Raw genomic sequence first — 20,119 nt, forward strand, 5'->3', positions numbered from 1 at the left:
TCCCCGCCTGAACTTGGAACATTAATTCTACCTGGGGTAACTCTGCACCTAGAGCAGCGTCTGACTGAAGGGCTGGGAGCGGGGATGTGAGCACCCGGGGAACAGGGGTCTTGAGGACCCTCTTAGAATTGTGCCCACAGCAGGGATTGATAGAGAGAGAGATGGTTGTGGGATGGGTAGGGAAGGTCGTGGGGTGTATGTAAAGGAAGGCCTGAAACCAAGGGTGGGAGGTCATTCCAGGCAAAGAGAGTTGTCCGTGAGAGGCCGCAGAGGACAGCGCATGGCCTGTGCTAGGAGCCGGCAGAGTGGTGGAGATTAAAGGAGTGAATGATGTGTGTGGAGTGGCTGGCACTGGTGAGCGGGTGAGGTAATAAATAGCAGCAGGGTTATTATCCCACTGTCAGAAGGCTGGAGGCCGCCCAACCGCCTTGCTCCCGCGCTCCGGGTCTCTGTCTGCCCAGGGCTTTCTCTCCCTCTCTCTCTGTCTTTGTCTTTCCCTCTCTATCTCCTCTGTCTTTCTGTCTCTCTTCCCATCTCTCTGTCTCTCCCTCCCTTTCTCTCCCTCTCTCCCACTGTCTCTCTGTGTGTCTCTCCCTCTCTCTGTCTCTCTCCCTCTCTGCCCCTCTGTCTCTCCCTCTCTGCCCCTCTGTCTCTCTCCCTCTCTGCCCCTCTGTCTCTCTCCCTCTCTGCCCCTCTATCTCTCCCTCTCTGCCCCTCTGTCTCTCCCTCTCTGCCCCTCTGTCTCTCCCTCTCTGTCCCCTCTGTCTCTCCCTCTCTGCCCCTCTGTCTCTCTCCCTCTCTGCCCCTCTGTCTCTCCCTCTCTGCCCCTCTATCTCTCCCTCTCTGCCCCTCTGTCTCTCTCCCTCTCTGCCCCTCTGTCTCTCTCCCTCTCTGCCCCTCTGTCTCTCTCCCTCTCTGCCCCTCTGTCTCTCCCTCTCTGCCCCTCTGTCTCTCCCTCTCTGTCCCTTTGTCTCTCTCCCTCTCTGCCCCTCTGTCTCTCTCCCTCTCTGTCCCCTCTGTCTCTCTCCCTCTCTGCCCCTCTGTCTCTCTCCCTCTCTGCCCCTCTGTCTCTCCCTCTCTGCCCCTCTGTCTCTCTCCCTATCTGCCCCTCTGTCTCTCTCCCTCTCTGTCCCCTCTGTCTCTCCCTCTCTGTCCCCTCTGTCTCTCCCTCTCTGCCCCTCTGTCTCTCCCTCTCTGCCCCTCTGTCTCTCCCTCTCTGCCCCTCTGTCTCTCCCTCTCTGCCCCTCTGTCTCTCTCCCTCTCTGCCCCTCTGTCTCTCTCCCTCTCTGCCCCTCTGTCTCTCTCCCTCTCTGCCCCTCTGTCTCTCTCCCTCTCTGCCCCTCTGTCTCTCTCCCTCTCTGTCCCTCTGTCTCTCTCCCTCTCTGCCCCTCTGTCTCTCTCCCTCTCTGTCCCTCTGTCTCTCTCCCTCTCTGCCCCTCTGTCTCTCTCCCTCCCACTGTGTGTGACCTTGGGTGGGTCCCTCTCCTCTCCCTGGTTCCTCATCTGCTTCCAAGACTGCCCCCTCCCTCCCTGAGCCCAAAGAGCCGATGCCTGGGGAGGGCCCAGTCTGGACTACGGCCCAGCGGTGGGAGGAGCCTGGGTTGGGAGGCCGGGAGCAGCTGGGTGAACGGCAGCAAATATTTATGGAGCCGGGTCTGTGCCAGGCTCAGGGCTGGGTGTGGCGAGATAAGGGGGCCAGGGGAGGCGCCCGGACTTGGCCTCCAACCCGCTCGCCCCAGGGAGGCCGTGAGCCGGGCAGGGGGAGGCGCCCGGGAAGGAGGGCTGGGCGCTGGGGTCGTGCAGGCGGGGGTCCCCGTGGAGCCTCGGGCCCCCTCTGGAGAGTGGTTCACACTTCGCAGGTCAGCTTCAGCCTGGTTGGTATGAAGCCTCCTCCAACCCAGAAGCCCCGAGCGCCCTCGCTGCAGTGGCACCTCCTGGCTGTCCCCAGCTTCCCGTTGGGCACCAGTCTGTGTTTTGTTGATGGCACCAGTCTGTGTTTTGTTGATGGCACCTGAGGTGGAAACAGGTGGGCTTCAGGGAAGCAAGTCACATGGAATTGGACCCGAATACAGATTATCAAATAAAATTCTGTGTGTCTACACTGATACAAAGAAATACGTGGATGAGGCCAGGCGTGTTGGCTCACGCCTGTAATCCCAGCACTTTGAGAGGCCAAGGCAGGAGGATCACCTGAGGTCAGGAGTTCCAGACCAGCCTGGCCAACATAGTGAGACCCCTGTCTCTACTAAAAGTACAAAAATTAGCTGGGTGTGGTGGCGCGTGCCTGTAATCCCAGCTACTCGGGAAGCTGAGGCAAGAGAATCACTTGAATCCAGGAGGCGGAAGTTGCAATGAGCTGGGATCGCACCACTGCACTCCAGCCAGGGCAACAGAGCGAGACTTGAAAGAAGGAAGGAAGGAAGGAAGGGAGGGGGGAAGGGAAAGAAAGAAAGAAAGAGGCAGATGAGCGAGTTAGCAGGGAAAGGTGAAGGAACACATCTCTCTTACAGAATAATTCTTTTTTTTTTCTTTTTTTTCAGACAGAGTCCTGCTCTATCCCCCAGGCTGGAGTGCAGTGGCGTGATCACTGCAACCACTGCCTCCTGGGTTCAAGCGATTCTCCTGCCTCAGCCTCCCGAGTAGCTGGGACAACAGGTATGCGCCAATGCGCCCGGCTAATTTTTTTTTTTTTTTTTTTGATACAGAGTCTCGCTCTGTTGCCCAGGCTGGAGTGCAGTGGTGCGATCTTGGCTCACTGCAAGCTCCACCTCCCAGGTTCAACTGATTCTCCTGCCTCAGCCTCCCGAGTAGCTGGGACTAGAGACGCCCGCCACCACGCCCGGGTAATTGTTTGTATTTTTAGTAGAGATGGGGTTTCACCGTGTTAGCCAGGATGGTCTCAATCTCCTGACCCCATGATCTTGCCCGCCTTGGCCTCCCACAGTGCTGGGATTACAGGCATGAGCCACTGCGCCCAGCCAATGTTTTATATTTTTAGTAGAGACAGGGTTTCACCATGTTGGCCAGGCTGATCTTGAACTCCTGACCTCGTGATCCACCTGCCTCGGCCTCCCAAAGTGCTGGGATTACAGGCGTGAACCACCATGCCCAGCCGTATTCTTAAGAACTATCTATCTACTCCCCCATCCTGAAGAAGGGAGCTTAATCCCCCCACAGCTCAAATCCCCCGTGGGCTGCACTTAGTGCCTTGTTTACAAAGACTAGATGAATGGAAAGGAAGTGGGGTCACATACAGTGGGGAGAGCTGGCAAACACCACCCCTGCCAGGTGACCAGGGTTACTAGCAGCATGGGTGAGAAGACATGAGAACACGCACCTCCTGATAGGAGGCGAAGAGATGGGATTTTTTTTTTTTTTTTCATATTAAAAAACTTTTTTGGCTGGGCATGGTGGCTCATGCCTGTAATCCCAGCACTTTGGGAGGCCAAGGCGGGTGGATCACCTGAGGTCAAGAGTTCAAAACCAGCCTGGTCAACATGGTGAAACCCCGTCTCTACAAAAACGCAAAAATTAGCTGCGCATGGTGGCGGGCGCCTGTAACCCCAGCTACTTGGGAGGCTGAGGCAGGGGAATCACTTGAATCCGGGAGGCGGAGGTCGCAGTGAGCTGAGATCATGCTACTGCACTGCAGCCTGGGCAACAAGAGTGAGACTCCATCTCAATTTTAAAAAAATGTTTTTTGAAGAGAAAGGGTCTCACTGTGTTGCCCAGAATGGTTCTCTAACTCCTGGGTTCAAGCGATCCTCCCTCCTCAGCCTACCAGATAGCTGGAACTATAGGTGTATGCCACCAGGCCTGGCTAATTTTTAATTTTTAATTTTTTTATAGAGTTGGTGTCTTGCTATGTTGCCCAGGCTGGTCTCAAACTCCTGGCCTCAAGCAATCCACCCACCTCAGCCTCCCAAAGTGCTGGGATTACAGGTGTGAGCCACCATGCTTGGCCCAGAGGGGCATTTTGTGTGTGTAACTGTTGTCCCAGCTACACGGGAGGCTGAGGCAGGAGAATTGCTTGAGTCCGGGGGTTGGAGGTTACAGTGAGCCGGGATCACACCACGGCACTCCAGCCTGGGCAACAGAGCGAGACTCCATCTCAAAAAAAAAGAGGATTTTTTTTTGCGTTTTTGTTATTTATTGATTGATTTATGTATTAGTTCATCAGCTGTTAGTGTATTTTATGTGTGACCTGAGACAATTCGTCTTCCAATGTGGCCCAGGGAAGCCACAAGATTGGACACCCCTGCCCTGCAGGCTTCAGAGGCAGTGTAGCCCTGCCAACACCTTGACCTCGGACTTGCAGCCCCAGGTCCCTGGGACAGCACACTTCTGTGGTCTGCTTTGCCAAGACTGCTCAAAATTGTCAAAGTCATCAAAACGAGGCAAGTCTGAGAAACAGTGGCAGACAGTAAGAGATTAAGGAGGCATGACGGTGAGATGCCATGTGGTATCCCGGGTGGGATCCTGAACGGAAAAAGGACATTCGTGACATCTGAGTAAAGGGCAGAGTTTTGTGCTGTACTAGTGTTTGCTTCTTGGTTTTGACAGACATGCCATGGTAATGGGAGAAGAGAACATTTGGGGAAATTGGGTGAGGGGTCTATAGCAACTCTACTATCACGTCTTAAATGTTTCTAAACAAAAACGTTGATGTAAAAAAGAAAACCAGGTGGGCTTATGGGTACTTTTGCCACACTCCCCACCAGGCTATTCACACAGAAGCCAGGGAGAATCTGTTACATCAGGAGAGGGGAGTTTGTGCTATTCAGGTGCGTGTCTTTGTCAAAATGTATCAAATGGTAACATGGGAAATGTGGCATTTCACTGTATTTTAATTTTACTAATGGCAAGAAGCTTAAATATTTGATATCTTGTTATGTTATGCATGCTAATAAAACATCAAACAAAAAAGTAAACGTTTTTAAAAAACCAACAAAAAAATGTTATGCATGCTGAAGTGTTTAACAGTCAAGTGAACTGATATTTGCAAGTTGCTTTGATAATTGCAAGTTGCATAGAGAAAGATGAATATATGAGAACTCTCTGTGCTTTCTGTTCAATTTTGCTATGAACCTACAACTTCTCTAAAAAATAAAGGTATTTTATAAAGACGGATGATGGATGAATCAATGATGGATAGATGGATGGATGATGCATGAATGGATAGGTGAATGGATGGATGGATGATGGATGGATGAATGGATGGCTGGATGAATGGGTGAATGGATGGATGGATGATGGATGGATGAATGGATGAATGGGTGAATCAATGGATGAATGAATAGATGGATGGATGGACAGATGGATAAATGAATGAATGAATGGATGGGTGAATGGATAGATGGATAGGTGAATGGATGATGGATGAATGAATAGATAATGGATGATGGATGAATGAGTGAATGGATGGATGGATGGATGGATGGATGAATGGGTGGATAAATGGATAGATGCATAGATGGATGGACGATGGATGGATAGGTGAATGGATGGTGGATGAATGGGTGGATGGGTGAATGAATGGATGGATGGATGGATGGGTGAATGGTTGGATGAGTGAATAGATGGATGGATGGATGATGGATGGATGAGTGAATGGATAAATAGATGGGTAAATGATGGATGGGTGGATGAATAGATGAATAGATGGATGGATTATGGATGGACGTATAGCTGGATGGCTGATGGATAAATGGGTGAATGGATGAATGGATAATGGATGGATGGGTGAGTGGATGGATGGATGGATGTGTGAATGGATGGGTTCAGGGATGGATGGATGAATGTAGAGAATGGGTACATAGGCATTCACTGCACAATTATTTTTATTTCCTTATGTTTTTATATTTTTATAATAACACACTAAAAGGAAAAAGGAACGTCAAATCCTGTCAGCCTCTGCATGAATTCCTCCAAGATTCCCACTTCATTTCGATCAGAAATTGGGTCCTCATGACTCTCTACCCAATCTTGTACCCCATCGCCTCCTCGATCTCCTCTCCCGTTGCTCTCTCCTTTGCTCACTCACTCCTCTCCAGCCACATTGGCTCCTGTGCTCCTTGAACACTCCAGCTATGTCCCCTCCTCAGAACTTTTGCATCAGGTGTGCACTTTCTCTGGGACACATCCCAGTTATCTGCACTGCTCTCTCCTTCAGCTCTTGGCCTACACAACTGCAGTTCCTACGTGCCCTGTCTTGCATTGTCTTTCTCCATAGCATTTCTCTTTCTCTAAGTCGTTTTATAATTTACTTTCTTGCTATGTTTTCTTGCCTGACTTCCCTCACTAGAATGGAAGCCTCACTTAAGGAGGGATTTATCTATTTCGTTAACCAATGAATAAGCTGCACCTCGGACAGTGCCTGGCACATAGTAGAGGCTCAGTAATGAGTTTTAGGATGAGTGAATGGAAGACTGAATGAGGCTGGGCGCAGTGGCTCACGCCTTTAATCCCAGCACTTTGGGAGGCTGAGGCGGACAGATCACCTGAGGTCAGGAGTTCGAGAACAGCCTGGCCAACATGATGAAACCCCGTCTCTACTAAAAATAAAAAAATTAGCTGGGAGTGGTGGCACATGCCTGTAATCGTAGCTACTCGGGAAGCTGAGACATGAGAATCGCTTGAAGCCAGGAAGCATAGGTTGCAGTGAGCCGAGATCGTGCCACTGTACTCCAGCCTGGGTGACAGAGTGAGACTCCGTCTCAAAAAAAAAAAAAAAAAAAAGACTTAATGAATGGGGTAAGGATGAAGCATTGTGTAAAGTTTAAAAGCACAGGCTTTGCAGTCACAATGCCTGGGGTCAAATCTGGCATGGTACTTACTAGCTGTGTGTCCTTGGCTAATTCATTTCACCTTTCTGTACTTGAGTTTTCTCAGGAAAGCAGGGCCTGCTGGGAACCTCATAATTGCTAGTGGGCTGTAAATGGTACAGCCACTTTGGGAAACAGTCTGGCAATTTCTTAAAAAGTGAATCACACACTTCCCACACAGCCTAGCAATTCTGCTCCTAGAAATCTGCCCCAAAGAAATGAAAACATATGCCCACACAAAGACCTGTTGCTGGGCACGGTGGCTCAGACCTATAATCCCAGCACTTTGGGAGGCCGAGGCAGGTGGATCACCAGAGGTCAGGAGTTTGAGACTAGCCTGGCCAACATGGTGAAACCCCGTCTCTACTAAAAATGCAAAAATTAGCTGGGTGTGGTGGTGCGCGCCTGTAATCCACGCTACCGCGGAGGCTGAGGTGGGAGAATTGCTTGAACCTCAGAGGCAGAAGCTGCAGTGAGCCAAGATTGCGCCACTGCACTCCAGCCTGGGCAACAGAGCAAGATCCCGCCAAAAAAAAACAAAAACAAAAAACGGCTGGGCGCGGTGGCTCATGCCTGTAATCCCAGCACTTTGGGAGGCCAAGGCGGGTGGATCACGAAGTCAAGAGATCGAGACCATCCTGGCTGACAGGGTAAAACCCTGTCTCTACTAAAAATACAAAAATTAGCTGGGTGTGGTGGTGGGCGCCTGTAGTCCCAGCTACTTGGGAGGCTGAGGCAGGAGAATGGCATGAACCCGGGAGGCGGAGCTTGCAGTGAGCTGAGATCACACCACTGCACTCCAGCATGGGTGACAGAGCAAGACTCTGTCTCAAAAAAAAAAAAAAAAAAAAAAGACTTGTACATGCATGTTCACAGCAGCATTACTTAAACAGCCAAAGAGTAGAAACAACCCAAACACCCATCAGTGGATGAGAGGATAAACAATATGTGGTGTATCCATACAGTGGAATATTATTCAGCCATAAAAAAGGAATGAAGAGGGTGGGCGCAATGGCTCATGCCTTTGATCCCAGCAGTTTGGGAGATCAAGGTGGGAGGATTGCTTGAGCCTAGGAGTTGAAGATCAGCTCGGGCAACATAGTGAGACCCCCATCTCTACAAGAAATAAAAATATTAGCCAGGTGTAGTTGTGCACCCTGTGGTCCCAGCTACTCAGGAAACTGGGGAGAGGTGGATCACTTGAGGTTGAGGCTGCAGTGAGCCATGATAGCACCACTGGACTCTAGCCTGGGCAACAGAGTGAGACCTTTTCTCAACAACAGCAATAACAACAACAACAACTAAAAAGCAATTAAGTACTGAACTGACACAATTTACAATGTGAATAGACCTGGAAGACATTACGCTAAGAGGAGGAAGGCAGTCACCAAAGCTACATATGGCATATTCCATTTATATGAAATGTCTAGAATCGGTTCATCCTTAGAGACAAAATAGATTCATGGTTGCCCAGAGCTGAGGGTGGGAATGGAAAATGACTATTAACAGGCACAGAATGTCTTTTTGGGGTGATCGAAATATTCTTTTTAAAATTTTTAATTAATTCATCAATTTGTTTATTATTATTATTATTTTTTAGAGACAGGATCTTGTTCTGTGGCCTTGGCTGGAGTTCAGTGGTGTGATCATAGCTCACTGCAGCCTTCAACTCCTGGGCTCAAGCCATCTTCCCACCTCTGTCTCCCAAGTAGCTGGGATTACAGGCACTTGCCACCACACCCAGCTAACTTTTGTTCACTGTTTTGTAGCGACATGGTGTTGCTTTGTTGTCCAGGCTGGTCTCAAACTCTTGGCTTCAAGTGATCCTGCCGCCTCGGCTTCCCAAAGTGCAGGGATTACAGACCTGAGCCACCACACCCAGCCTGGAAATATTCTAAAATTGGATTGTGGTGATAGTTGCACAACTCTGTACATTTATTAAAAATTATCAAATTATGCCTGTAATCTCAGCACTTTGGGAGGCCGAGGTGGGTAGATCATGAGGTCAGGAGTTCAAGACCAGCCTGGCCAACGTGGCGAAACCCCGTTCCTACTAAAAATACAAAAAAAAATTAGCCAGGCATGGTGGTGGGCGCCTGTAATCCCAGCTACTTGGGCGGCTAAGGCAGAGAATTGCTTGAACCCGGGAGGCAGAGGTTGCAGTGAGGCGAGATTGCACCACTGTACTCCAGACTGGGGGACAGAACGAGACTCTGTCTAAAAAAAAAAAAAAAAAAAAATTGAATTGTACGATCAAATGGATGAAGTCTATATGTAAATGGTACCTCAATAAAGCTGTTTATGAAAAGCCAAAACAAAAACAGAGCCAATAATAGTATCTATTTTATGCGGCTGTTGTGAGGATTAAATGGGCTAATCTACATAGTACCCTTGAAACAGACATAGGGTGAATACTCAAGAAGTAGGTTCCTATTATTAACAAATGTGGTTGCAGGCCGGGCGCAGTGGCTCACGCCTGTAATCCCAGCACTTTGGGAGGCCAAGGCGGGTGGATCACCTGAGGTCAGGAGTTCAAGACCAACCTGACAAATATGGAAAAACCCTGTCTCTACTAAAAATACAAAATTAGCCGGGCATGGTGGTGCATGCCTGTAACCCCAGCTACTTGGGAGGCTGAGGCTGGAGAAGCACTTGAACCCAGGAGGCGGAGGTTGCGGTGAGCCGAGATCGTGCCATTGCACTCCAGCCTGGGCAACAAGAGTGAACTCCGTCTCAAAAACAAACAAACAAACAAAAAAACCAAAAAAACAAAAAGCAAATGTGGTTGCGATAGTACGTGTAAAGCGTTCAGCAAGTGAAAGACAAATGGCAGGTCGTGTTCCCTACATAACCACAACTCCTTCAATAATCACCGTCGTTTGGTGACTTTATCATTCTCTGCGTCTGTCCCATGCATCTGGCCTCAGTTTTTCCACCTGCGCAATGAAAAACCTGGGCTCCATCTCTAAGGCCATCTTCTCTTTGTCAATTCTGTAGTTGGTTCTGAAAATGTTTCTCTTTGAGGTGGCAGATGTGCAATGGGAAGGGTGGGCAAACCCACAGAGCAGAGGTGGGGCCCGCGGGTCCTGGAGACCAATATGTGTGTAGGAAGGGGCTTGAAAGTGGGCTGTGTGGTGGGAGCTGACGGGGAGGGTAAGATTGGCCTGGGTAAGGGTTCGATGACCAGGTCTGCCAATTTGCAACCGTGATATCTTGGACAAGGGACTTCCTCTCTGCATCCAGAAAATGGGGAGGGTATTTCCTGCCTCCCCGTGGAGTGGTGAGGATTCACTGAGATCATGTATATACCAGCCAGGGAGAATAATAGCTAAAAGGACCAACAGCAACAACCAACAGCAACAACTTTTTCTCTCCATTTTTTTTTTTTTTTAGCTCTGTCACCCAGGCTGGAGTGCAGTGGCACGATCTCGACTCACTGCAACCTCCACCTCCCAGGTTCAAGCAATTCTCCTGCCTTAGCCTCCCCAGTAGCTGGGATTACAGACACATGCCACCATGCTTGGCTAATTTTTTTATTTTTAGTAGAGATGGGGTTTTACCATGTTGGCCAGGCTGGGCTCAAACTCCTGACCTCAGATGATCCACCCACCTCAGCCTCCGAAATTGCTGGGATTACAGGTGTGAGCCACTGCGCCCGGCCAACAGCAACAACTAATTGCCAGGCCCAAGCACTGTCTTCAGCCCTTTCCACTAAGTAACCCATTCAATACGCAAGGCTCATTTCATAGGAGTGATTACTGAAGCAGGACAAATGGCTTCTTTGCTTTAAGGCCCAATTTGGCCCTTCTATAAGTGGAGCTATATAATTCCCTCGTTTGATGGGTTTTGTCCATGATATTGTATGGATCAGGTGTCTGGCCATTGTAGGCTCTCACTAAATAGGAGCCCACATTAGGATATGGTAATAGGGAGCCACTGATGGTTCCTGAGGAGGGAGTAGCTTTGATGTAATAAAAGCAGACTTCAGCCTCCCATCTCCCCAACACTTGAGGCTTGGTTATAGTTTCTCATAGGATGTAGTTCTTTGGGGAACCAGTCTCATTTGGTAACCCTAATCTATTTGTGCCAATATTTGGTTATTGTTCATCTCCTGAGCTGGACTATTGGTGTCAAAAGAGTGCCTAGGTGGTGTCATCAAATACTAGCCCCAACATCCAGCACTGGGCTTAAACTCAGTGATAAACAGTTGGGACAGGCCAGGTGTGGTAACTCACGACTGTAATGCCAGCACTTTGGGAGGCTGAGTGGGGAGGATCGCTTGAGGCCAGGAGTTGGAAACCAGCCTGGGCAATATAGTGAGACCTCATCTCTACAAAAGAAAAAAGTAGGCCAGGCGCGGTGGCTCGCACCTGTAATCCCAACACTTTGGAAGGCTGAGGGGGGCGGATCACAAGGTCAGGAGTTCAAGATCAGCCTGGCCAAGATGGTGAAACTTCATCTCTACTAAAAATACAAAAAATTAGCTGGGCATAGTGGCAGATGCCTGTAATCCCAGCTACTCGGGAGGCTAAGGCAGAGAATTGCTTGAACCTGGGAAGCAGAGGTTGCAGTGAGCTGAGATCACGCCACTGTACTCCAGCCTGGTGACAGAGTGAGACTCTGTCTAAAAATAAAATAAAATAAAATAAATAAAATAAAATAAAATAAAATAAAATAAAAAATAAAATAAAATAAAATAATAAAATAAAATAAAAATTAGCCAGGCATGGTGATACACATTTGTAGTCCCAGCTACTCCAGAGGCTGAGGCAGGAGGATCACTTGAGCCCAAGAGATGGAGGCTGCAGTGAGCTATGATTGTGCCACTACACTCCAGACTGGGCAAAAAAGTGAGACTGTTTAAAAAAAAAAAAAAATCAAACAAACTAACCCATACAAGCCGACACAGTGCTAAGGGCTCAGCCAAGATGTATGAAATCACTGAAGGTGAAATTATTTGAAGCTTTCGGTGTCATCATCTCCCACCTGGACCCTCAATCACCATCTTTCTCGCTTCTCTTCCTCGTTTGATCCATCTAGTATCGTTGACGCACTGGGGAAACACCTTCCCTCTCAGAGCCTCAGTTTGTTGTCCTGGAAAATGGGGAGGCTCTGCCCCTTTCTTGCTGTTTCTTGTGGGTGTGCAGATACCTAAGTAGTCAATGTCTTTTTTTTTTTATTTATTTTTATTTTTATTTTTTTTTAAGATGGAGTCTCGCTCTGTTGCCCAGGCTGCAGTGCAGTGTTGCAATCTCGGCTCACTGCAACCTCTACCTCCTGGGTTCAAGCAATTCTCCTGTCTCAGCCTCCTGAGTAGCTGGGACTACAGGCACTCACTGCCAAACCTGGCTAATTTTTGTATTTTTAGTAGAGACGGGGTTTCACCTTGTTGGTCAGGCTGGTCTCGAACTCCTGACCTCAAGTGATCCACCCGCCTCGGCCTCCCAAAGTGCTGGGATTATAGGCATAAGCCACTGCACCCCGCCCGTCATTATTTGCATAGGGCAAGAGAGAACCATCGAAGGTGCCTGGGGGAAGGCAGGATGTCAAGAGAAGGAAAGAGAAAGGTGTTTAAGGAAGATTAGCTGAGAGATATCCCTCTTCTTTCCACTCCTGGAACCTAAATAAACGTGTAAAAAGAAAACAACTGGGCCAGGCGCGGTGGCTCATGCCTGTAATCCCAGCACTTTGGGAGGCTGAGGGAGGTGGATCATGAGGTCAGGTGGATCACGAGATCAGGAGTTCAAGACCAGCCTGGCCAATATGGTGAAACCCCCATCTTTATTAAAAACACAAAAATTAGCTGGGTGCAGTGGCAGGCGCCTGTAATCCCAGCTACTCAGGAGGCTAGGGCAGGAGAATTGCTTGAACCTGGGAGGCGGAGGTTGCAGTGAGCTGAGATTGTGCCACTGCACTCCAGCCTGGGTGACAGAGCAAGACTCCATCTCGAAAAACAAACAAACAAACAAACAAACAAAAAGAACCCAACAACTTGAAGATGTGTAGAAATTGAAACTTCCCACCTCACCTCCAATTACCTGCAGTTTCTAAAATATGTAGTAATGGCCAGGTGCAGTTGCTCATGCTGGTAATCCCAGCACTTTGGGAGGCTGTGGCAGGGGGCTTCCTTGATCCCAGGAGTCCAAGACCAGCCTGGGCAACATAGGGAGACACCATCTCCACAAAAAAATTAAAAATTAGTCAAGCATGGCCGGGCACAGTGGCTCACTCCTGTAATCCCAGCACTTTGGGAGGCCGAGGCAGGAGGATCACGAGGTCAGGAGATCGAGACCATCCTGGCTAACACAGTGAAACCCAGTCTCTACTAAAAATACAAAAAATCAGCCGGGCATGGTGGCAGGTGCCTGTAGTCCCAGCTACTCAGGAGGCTGAGGCAGGAGAATGGCGTGAACCTGGGAGGCGGAGCTTGCAGTGAGTGGAGATCACGCCACCGCACTCTAGCCTGGGTGACAGAGAGAGACTCCGTCTCAAAAGAAAAAATAAATAAATAAATAAAATAAAAATTAGTCAAGCATGATGGTGCACACCTGTAGTCCCAGCTACTTGGGAGGCTGAGGAGGGAGAATCCCTTGAGCCAGGAGGTTGAGGCTGCAGTGAGCTGTGATCGCACCACTGCACTCCAGCCTGGGCAATAGAGCAAGATCTTGTGTCAAAAAAAAAAAAAAAAAAAAAAATCCTGTAGTACCCACCTCCTAGCCTTTGCTCCTGTTTTTTCTTTGTCTGGTGTTGTCTTCTCACAGATGTTTCTTTCTCATACCTGGTTCCCTCCATCTTCATTCAAATCAAACATCACCTGGCCAGCGAAGCCCCGATCCCCAGTCCTGCTCTGCCATCATACTATCTGGTGGTTTACTCTTGGTAGCCCTTATACCTGGTGCTATATTGCATCCTGCTAGGACTTTTTTCAATGATGTAATGTTCTAGATCTGTGCTGTCCAATATGGCAGCCACCAGCCACATGGGGCTCTTTGGCCCTTGAAATAGTGAGACTGAGGCCGGGTGCAGCGGCTCACGCCTGTAATCCCAGCACTTTGGGAGGCTGAGGCGGGCGGATCACCTGAGGTCAGGAGTTCGAGACCAGCCTGGCCAACGTGGTGAAACCCCGTCTCTACTAAAAATACAAAAAATTAGTTGGGTGTGGTAGCAGGCTCCTGTAATCCCAGCTACTCAGGAGGCTGAGGCAGGAGAATCCCTTAAACCCAGGAGGTGGAGGTTGCAGTGAACCCAGGTCGTGCCATTGTACTCCAGCCTGGGTGACAAGAGTGAAACTCTCTCTGTCTCAAAAAAAAAAAAAAAAAAAAAAAAAAAAAATGTGACTGAGGAACCGAACTTTTACATTTATTTCATCTTAATGACTTTACATTTCCGTATTCTAAATTTAAATGGAAATAGCCACGTGTGGCTGCTGGATACCATATTGGACAGTGAAGATGTAGAATATCCCATCATCACAAAAAGTTCTCCCAGACTGGGCAATATAGCAAGACTCCGTCTCTACAAGAAATTAAACGATCAGCTGGGTGTGGTGGCATGCAGCTGTAGTCCTAGCTCCTTGAGAGGATGAGGCAAGAGGATTGCTTGGGTCTGGGAATTTGAGACTGCCGTGAGCTATCACTGCACCACGGCACTGCAGCCTGGGCAACAGAGTGAGGGAAGAAAGGTTATGGAAACTTTTCTGAGAAAAAAAAAGTTATGTTGGACAATGCAGGACTAGAATTCCAGCTCTTTCAGAGGAAGGTATTGGACTCCTTCTCCTCAGTGCCTAGTACCACCGCTGACACACAGTAAGGGTGTGGTAGAGATTGACTGAGTAAGGCGCGGAGCTTCCACAGGGCAGTGGTGACGATAATCGCACGGAGCTTCCACAGGGCAGCGGTGACGATAATCGCACGGAGCTTCCACAGGGCAGCGGTGACGATGATCTGTCTTCTCACATTCCTGTTTCTTCTCAACCCAGCCTTCACCGGCTTCTTGCTTGGTTGAGGGCCACGTATTTTCTGATGCATCTGTGTCCTTCCTGCTCTGAACCCAAGCTCAGAGTCGGCTGGACAAATCCTGACTCGCCCCAGCGCCCCCAGCCTGCCCCACCTCCACAGAACACCTCGCTCTCTTGGGTTTCACGAACTCACATTTATTCACAGACAGACAAAGGGACAAGGACAGACCTTTGCTCACTGGGGACCCCCAGGGTCTGGCAGTTCCAAAGAGGTGATGGTGTCCAGTGTGTGTAACGGGGGACAGGCAGGCGGGGGCGTCCCCACCAGTCTCCATCCCTCTGGCCAACTGTCCGCCGCCTTTTTATCCCAAGTCGTCCTGCCTTAAGACACATGTCGGGGTGAGCGGTTCCTAACCAGCATCAGGGGTTCTGGGGGCGGGCGATGGGGGAGGAAGGGGCAGTCCACGGCCCCCCACTCCTTAGTGTCAAGGGCGTGAAGGGGACGGGTGGGTAGACAGAGGAGGTGGCTCCTTCAACTTCCCTCCTCCATTCGGCAAACCGGGGAGCTCAGGCGGAGCGGCGGAGGGCAGGGCGGCAAAGGTCAGGAGGCCAGGCCCCCCAGCCCGCGCAGGTGAGCCTTGCTGTCTGCCTCTTCCTCCTCCATCTCGAAGGCTGAGTGGTCTTGGCTGTCGAAACAGGAGGCGCTGAGGAAGACAGGGGGAGCCGGCGGGGACTGGGGTGGGGTCCCCGGAGAGGGCGGCTCTTCCTTAATGTTTGCGAGGGGCAGCGGGAGCCCTTCTTCCTCCTGCTCGGCCTTCAGGGGCGGCGGGGGCGGTGGCGGCGACGTCGGGGCCTGGGCCTGCAGTGCCTGGAGCGCGGCGGCCCTCTCCAGCTCTGCGCGGTGGCAGCGCTGGTGGCGCAGGAGGCTGTAGGCGCGCGAGAAGCGGCGCGGGCAGCGGGGGCACGGGTGCGGGGCTGGGCCCCCCGCGTGCACCTGTGCGTGGCGCGCCAGGTCGGCCAGGCGCTTGAACTCCCGCTGGCAGCGCACGCACTGGAAGGGGCGCGCTCCCGAGTGGGTCACCCCGTGCTGCCGCAGGTGCGCCCGGCGCCTGAAACCTTTGCCGCACTCTGGGCACCAGAAGCGGGGCTCCCCGGCGGGGGGCCGAGCCGGGGCGGCGTCGCCTCCGTTCTGCCCGCCTTCTCCCTCTTCCGAGGCACCCCCGCACTCCGCCCCCTCGCCCCCCTCCGGCCCCTTGGCTGAGTTCCGTGCACCCGAGGCCTTGTCGTCCTTCTTGCCCGCCGCGGGCAGCGGGGCCAGCAGGCTGAGGGGGCCGTGGACGCGGCGGTGCTGGCGGAGGTAGGAGGCGAGGCGGAAGGCCAGGCCGCAGTCTGGGCACACGAAAGGGCGGTCGGTGGAGTGGACCAGCCGGTGGCGCGACAGGGACCAGGGCCTGGCGAAGGCCTTGAGGCAGATGGAGCACTGGTGTCGCTTGGGGCGTGGCGGGGGCCCCCCTTCACCCTCCTGTTCGCCCTCGGGGCGCAGACACGGGTGCGCCTTGAGCTCGCCCTTGGTGGCGAAGGCTTCGCGGCAGCGCAGGCACAGCAGCGTCCAGTCTGCCTGGAGCAGGACCTGTTTCTCCTCCTGCCGCCCGGCCGCCAGCGCCAGCTCGGCCCTCAGCTCTGCTGCCCCGGCCTCGGCCTCCTCCGTCTCCGACTCCCGGGGCTCTGCGGCGCTGGTGGGCGCAGCCAGCGTGGCCGACTCCCCCGCAGGCCACGTCTCAGGCCACGCTGCGGCCGCCTCCTCCTCCGTGGCCCCCGCTGCAGCCGTGGTGGGCTGCTCTGAGCCCTCGTCCTGCGGGCCCCAGCTGGGCTCGGCCGTCTCCTTGGCCACCCTCTCGATGGCCAGCTCGACCTCGCCGCCCGCGTGCTCCTGAGCCAGGTGGCGCCTGAGCTGGGCGGGTTCTGGGAAGGTGCGGGGGCAGGCGGCGCAGCGCAGTGGGGGCTGGGGCCCGTGGCCGCGCAGGTGGCGGGAGAGGTGGGCCGGCCGGCGGAAGGCCTTGGGACACAGCGGGCAGGCGTGGGGCCGGAGCCCCGAGTGGCTCAGCCGGTGCCGGGAGAGGTAGTAGGGGAAACGGAAGAGGCGGCCGCAGGTGGGGCAGGGCAGGGGCGCCCTAGGGGCTCCAGCGCCCCCCCTGCCACGGCCACGGCCTCGACCACGGCCTCGGCCACGGCCCCGGCCTCGGCCACGGTGAGGTGGGCTGCCCTGGGCGGGTGGAGGAGGCTGCGGATCCATGCCTGTGGGGAGAGAGGGGAGAGATGGGAAGCGGGGCAGAGATAAAAAGAGGTGCGTGGGGTGTGGCAGAAAGAGAAGCAGAGACAGAGTCAGAGATGGAGAGGCAGAGAGGGTCAGGTATTCAGCCAGGACAGAGATATGAGACAGAGACAAAGATCAGAGACACCGAGGAGAGGCGAGAGATGGAGAGACAGGAAGAGAGAGATCGGAGACAGAGCGACAGAGCAGGGAATAAAGACAGAAGGCAGAGATGGGAGACACAGAGAAGTGGGGATGGATGGACAGACAGAGACCAGGAGACGCAGAAAGACAGGATGGTGAAAGGCAGAGCAGAGAAGAGACGGAGGAGAGTGAGGAACACCCAGCAGAGACAGAGACACAGAGAAGAGGAAACAAAGAGACTTGGAGAACCAGAGGCAGAGATAGTGCAAGCGCAGAGATCAGAAGAGCAGTGGCGGGTTGGGGGCCGGGGAGACAGGGAGACAGAGACACAGAGGGAGTGAACTGGGCAGAGGCACAGAGGGGGACAAAGTCAGCGAACCGCTTCTGCTCCAGGCCCCCCGGGCCAGGCTGAACGTTTTGGGAGGGGCTGGGACACAGCCCGTGGGGCCTGAGTGGAGGGGGTGGGATTCGAAGCCGGTAGGCCCCAGAAATGGGGTGTGTTCCCAGACGCCAGAGGCTGGGAGAGGTCGGGGAGTAGGAGGGTTCTGACTTCTGGTCTGAGTTGGGAGGGGGTTAGGGGCCCAGACTCTTGGGGCTGATGGGGATGGGAGCTGGGGATTGAGACTCCTGGGTCCAGGTCATGACGGATTGGGGAATCTGGACTCTGGTATGGAGGAGGTGTGGATTCCTGGGTCCCGGTGGAGGAGGGGCTGGGGAGGGGGCTGGGCTCCCAGGACAAGGGGGAGGCGGGGGCTGGGCTCCCAGGACAAGGGGGAGGCGGGGGCTGGGGACCCAGCTGCCGGGAATCCCCAGGGAGGAGGCGGCTGAGGGCCGGACCCCTGGACTCGGGAGGGAGGCTGGTGGGGGTCGGGGGTCCCAGGTCCTAGAGGGGGGGCCAATCTCCTCTGGGCCAAGCCTGCAGCTCCCCGAAGGCATGATCAGCAGAACTGGGGCCGGGTCGAGGCCTTGAGGATTTCTCAGCCCTGGGCCTGGGGCTTGGCCCTGGTCGCCGGGGCCGGGTTTTTACCTCACCTCCTTGGCTCCTTTCTTCCTTCCCCACGGCCGGCCAAACGCGGACGGTGGTGGCGGGGAGGGAGGGGGGCCTGAGCGTGGTGGGGAGTGGAGGAGGAGGCTGGGCTCGGTGTCACTGCCTAAGCCTTCCCCCCGGAAACCTGTCCTTTCCTCGGAGCCTGAAAGAGGAAAGACTGGCTGGGAAGCCGGAAGCGGGAGGATGGGGGACCTGGAGACGGGAGGGAGGGCAGCTTGCACTACAGGGTCCTGTGAGGGGAGGGGGCTGGGAGCCTGTCCCCCGGGCTCCCAGAGGGCGGAGAGTGCTGAGGGCCTGGGACACTGGGTCCAGCTACCCCCGGCTCCCCAACATGCACACACACATATTCATTCATTCCTTCAACAAATACACATTTATCAAGTCCTGTCTGTGCCAGGCACTGTGTCAGGCCAGGGGGGTGACTGGGGGAGGAAGATGAATGAATCAGTGACAGAGGCTTCAGAAGGTACCGGCACTCTGGATTAGAACCTGGCTCCAGCCTTCCCTTGGCTGTCTGGGTGAAGGATTCTCCCACTTTGAGCCTCAGTTTCCCCCTTTGTGAAAGCCCCTGCATATACTCATTCAACCCCAAGTGACCAATATTTACTGAGTATCTACTATGGGCCAGCCTGCATATATTTGTCTACATATACGCATATTCACTGGGACCTTAGCAGCCAATGTTTACTGAGCACCTACTATGGGCTGGTGCTGTCCTTGGTGCTGGAGCCACAGTGGCAAAAACCGGAGCTCACTGTCTGATGGGGAAGGCAGATAGACACGGATCAATCACGCTGGAGTGCATGTGGGGGAACGTGTGCTCCGAGGAAGGGAACTGCTATGGGAATGCAGAGAACAGAAGGCACTGAGCTGAGTTCACACTGGGCGGAGGTGATTCCTGAGGTCTTCCTGGAGGCAGCAATGTTTCAGCTGAAATTGGCAGAATGAAACCAACCTGGCGACATCTCAGAAACCTATTCTGGAGCAGAAAAGGCATTTTGCAGGAGTATACCCACAGCTTAACGCTGTTTGTTTAAGGTTACATTCCTGCCAAACAGTGCTAATGAGAGTGTGAGCAAACAGGTCCTTTCACACATGGCTGGGGCAAGTAGAACTTGGAACACTCTTACCGAGCCAGCAATTCCAGGAAATTATTCTTCAGAGGCATCTACTCGGAACTGCACAAAATAATGTCTGCACGAGGTTAATCATTGCAGTACTGCACATCACTGCAAACAGCTGAAACCAATCTAAACACCCATCTGTAGGAGAGTTGAGTAATAAATCATGACTGATCCACCCAGTGGAATACTAGGTGTCCATAGAAAAGAACAAAGAAGCTCATCCTGTGCGTATATGGTAAGTCTCCAAGTGATAACCTGTAGAAGAGAAAAACGGAAGGTCAAGTACAGCCTGCAGCCTGTTCTGGGTTTGTGTGTGTTCTGGGATTGTGTCCAGATGAACTGGAACAAGAGAGAAGAAACTGAAACTGGCAACATAGTCTAACTTCCAGGACAGAAATTTACTACACTCTATCCTTCTGTTTTTTTTGTTTGTTTGTTTTTGTTTTGTTTTGTTTTGTTTTGAGATGAGATCTCCCTCTGTTGCCCAGGCTGGCTGGAGGAAGTGCAGCGGTGTGATCTCGGCTCACTGCAGCCTCGACCTCCCAGGCTCAAGCAATCCTCCCACCTCAGCCTCCTGAGTAGCTGGGGCTACAGGAGTGTGCCACCATGTGTGGCTAATTTTTGCATGTTTTGTAGAGATGGGGTCTCCCTATGTTGCCCAGGCTGGGCTTGAACTCCTGGGCTCAAGCGATCCACCTGCCTCGGCCTCCT

The 20,119-nt window shown here is 52.6% G+C and overlaps 2 protein-coding genes across 4 annotated transcripts; both read right to left on the reverse strand.

Annotated features, from left to right (window-relative positions):
* Window positions 1–7,435: 7,435 nt before the first annotated feature.
* On the reverse strand, window positions 7,436–14,100 carry LOC129051832 (putative uncharacterized protein CCDC28A-AS1; the record flags this gene model as incomplete). The annotated part of the gene is made up of 2 exons (XM_054539264.2): window positions 7,436–7,642; window positions 13,987–14,100. Coding segments are annotated over 2 exons (321 nt in total), but the record flags the coding sequence as incomplete, so codon positions are not given.
* An 855-nt stretch (window positions 14,101–14,955) lies between these two features.
* Window positions 14,956–18,388, reverse strand: ZNF579 (zinc finger protein 579). Of its 3 annotated transcripts, none has more exons than XM_009233146.4 (2): window positions 18,269–18,388; window positions 14,956–17,076 (listed from the first exon to the last, which is right to left on the reverse strand). In XM_009233146.4, the coding sequence occupies exon 2, from the start codon at window positions 17,072–17,074 to the stop codon at window positions 15,383–15,385; it is 1,692 nt and encodes a 563-aa protein (XP_009231421.2). In that variant the 5' UTR covers window positions 17,075–17,076; window positions 18,269–18,388; the 3' UTR covers window positions 14,956–15,382. The 3 variants fall into 3 exon arrangements, with proteins under 3 accessions (XP_009231421.2, XP_054395066.1, XP_002829837.2); XM_054539091.2 differs by having other exon boundaries at window positions 14,956–17,578; window positions 18,269–18,378; XM_002829791.5 differs by having other exon boundaries at window positions 18,264–18,378.
* Window positions 18,389–20,119: the final 1,731 nt, after the last annotated feature.

This window comes from Pongo abelii, chromosome 20 (assembly GCF_028885655.2).
Source record: "Pongo abelii isolate AG06213 chromosome 20, NHGRI_mPonAbe1-v2.0_pri, whole genome shotgun sequence".
NCBI lineage: Eukaryota > Metazoa > Chordata > Mammalia > Primates > Hominidae > Pongo > Pongo abelii.

What these genes read in the sequence shown, in the direction of transcription:
- ZNF579 (XM_009233146.4), bottom strand. Translation starts at nt 17,074, where the DNA reads ATGGATCCGCAGCCTCCTCCACCCGCCCAGGGCAGCCCACCTCACCGT.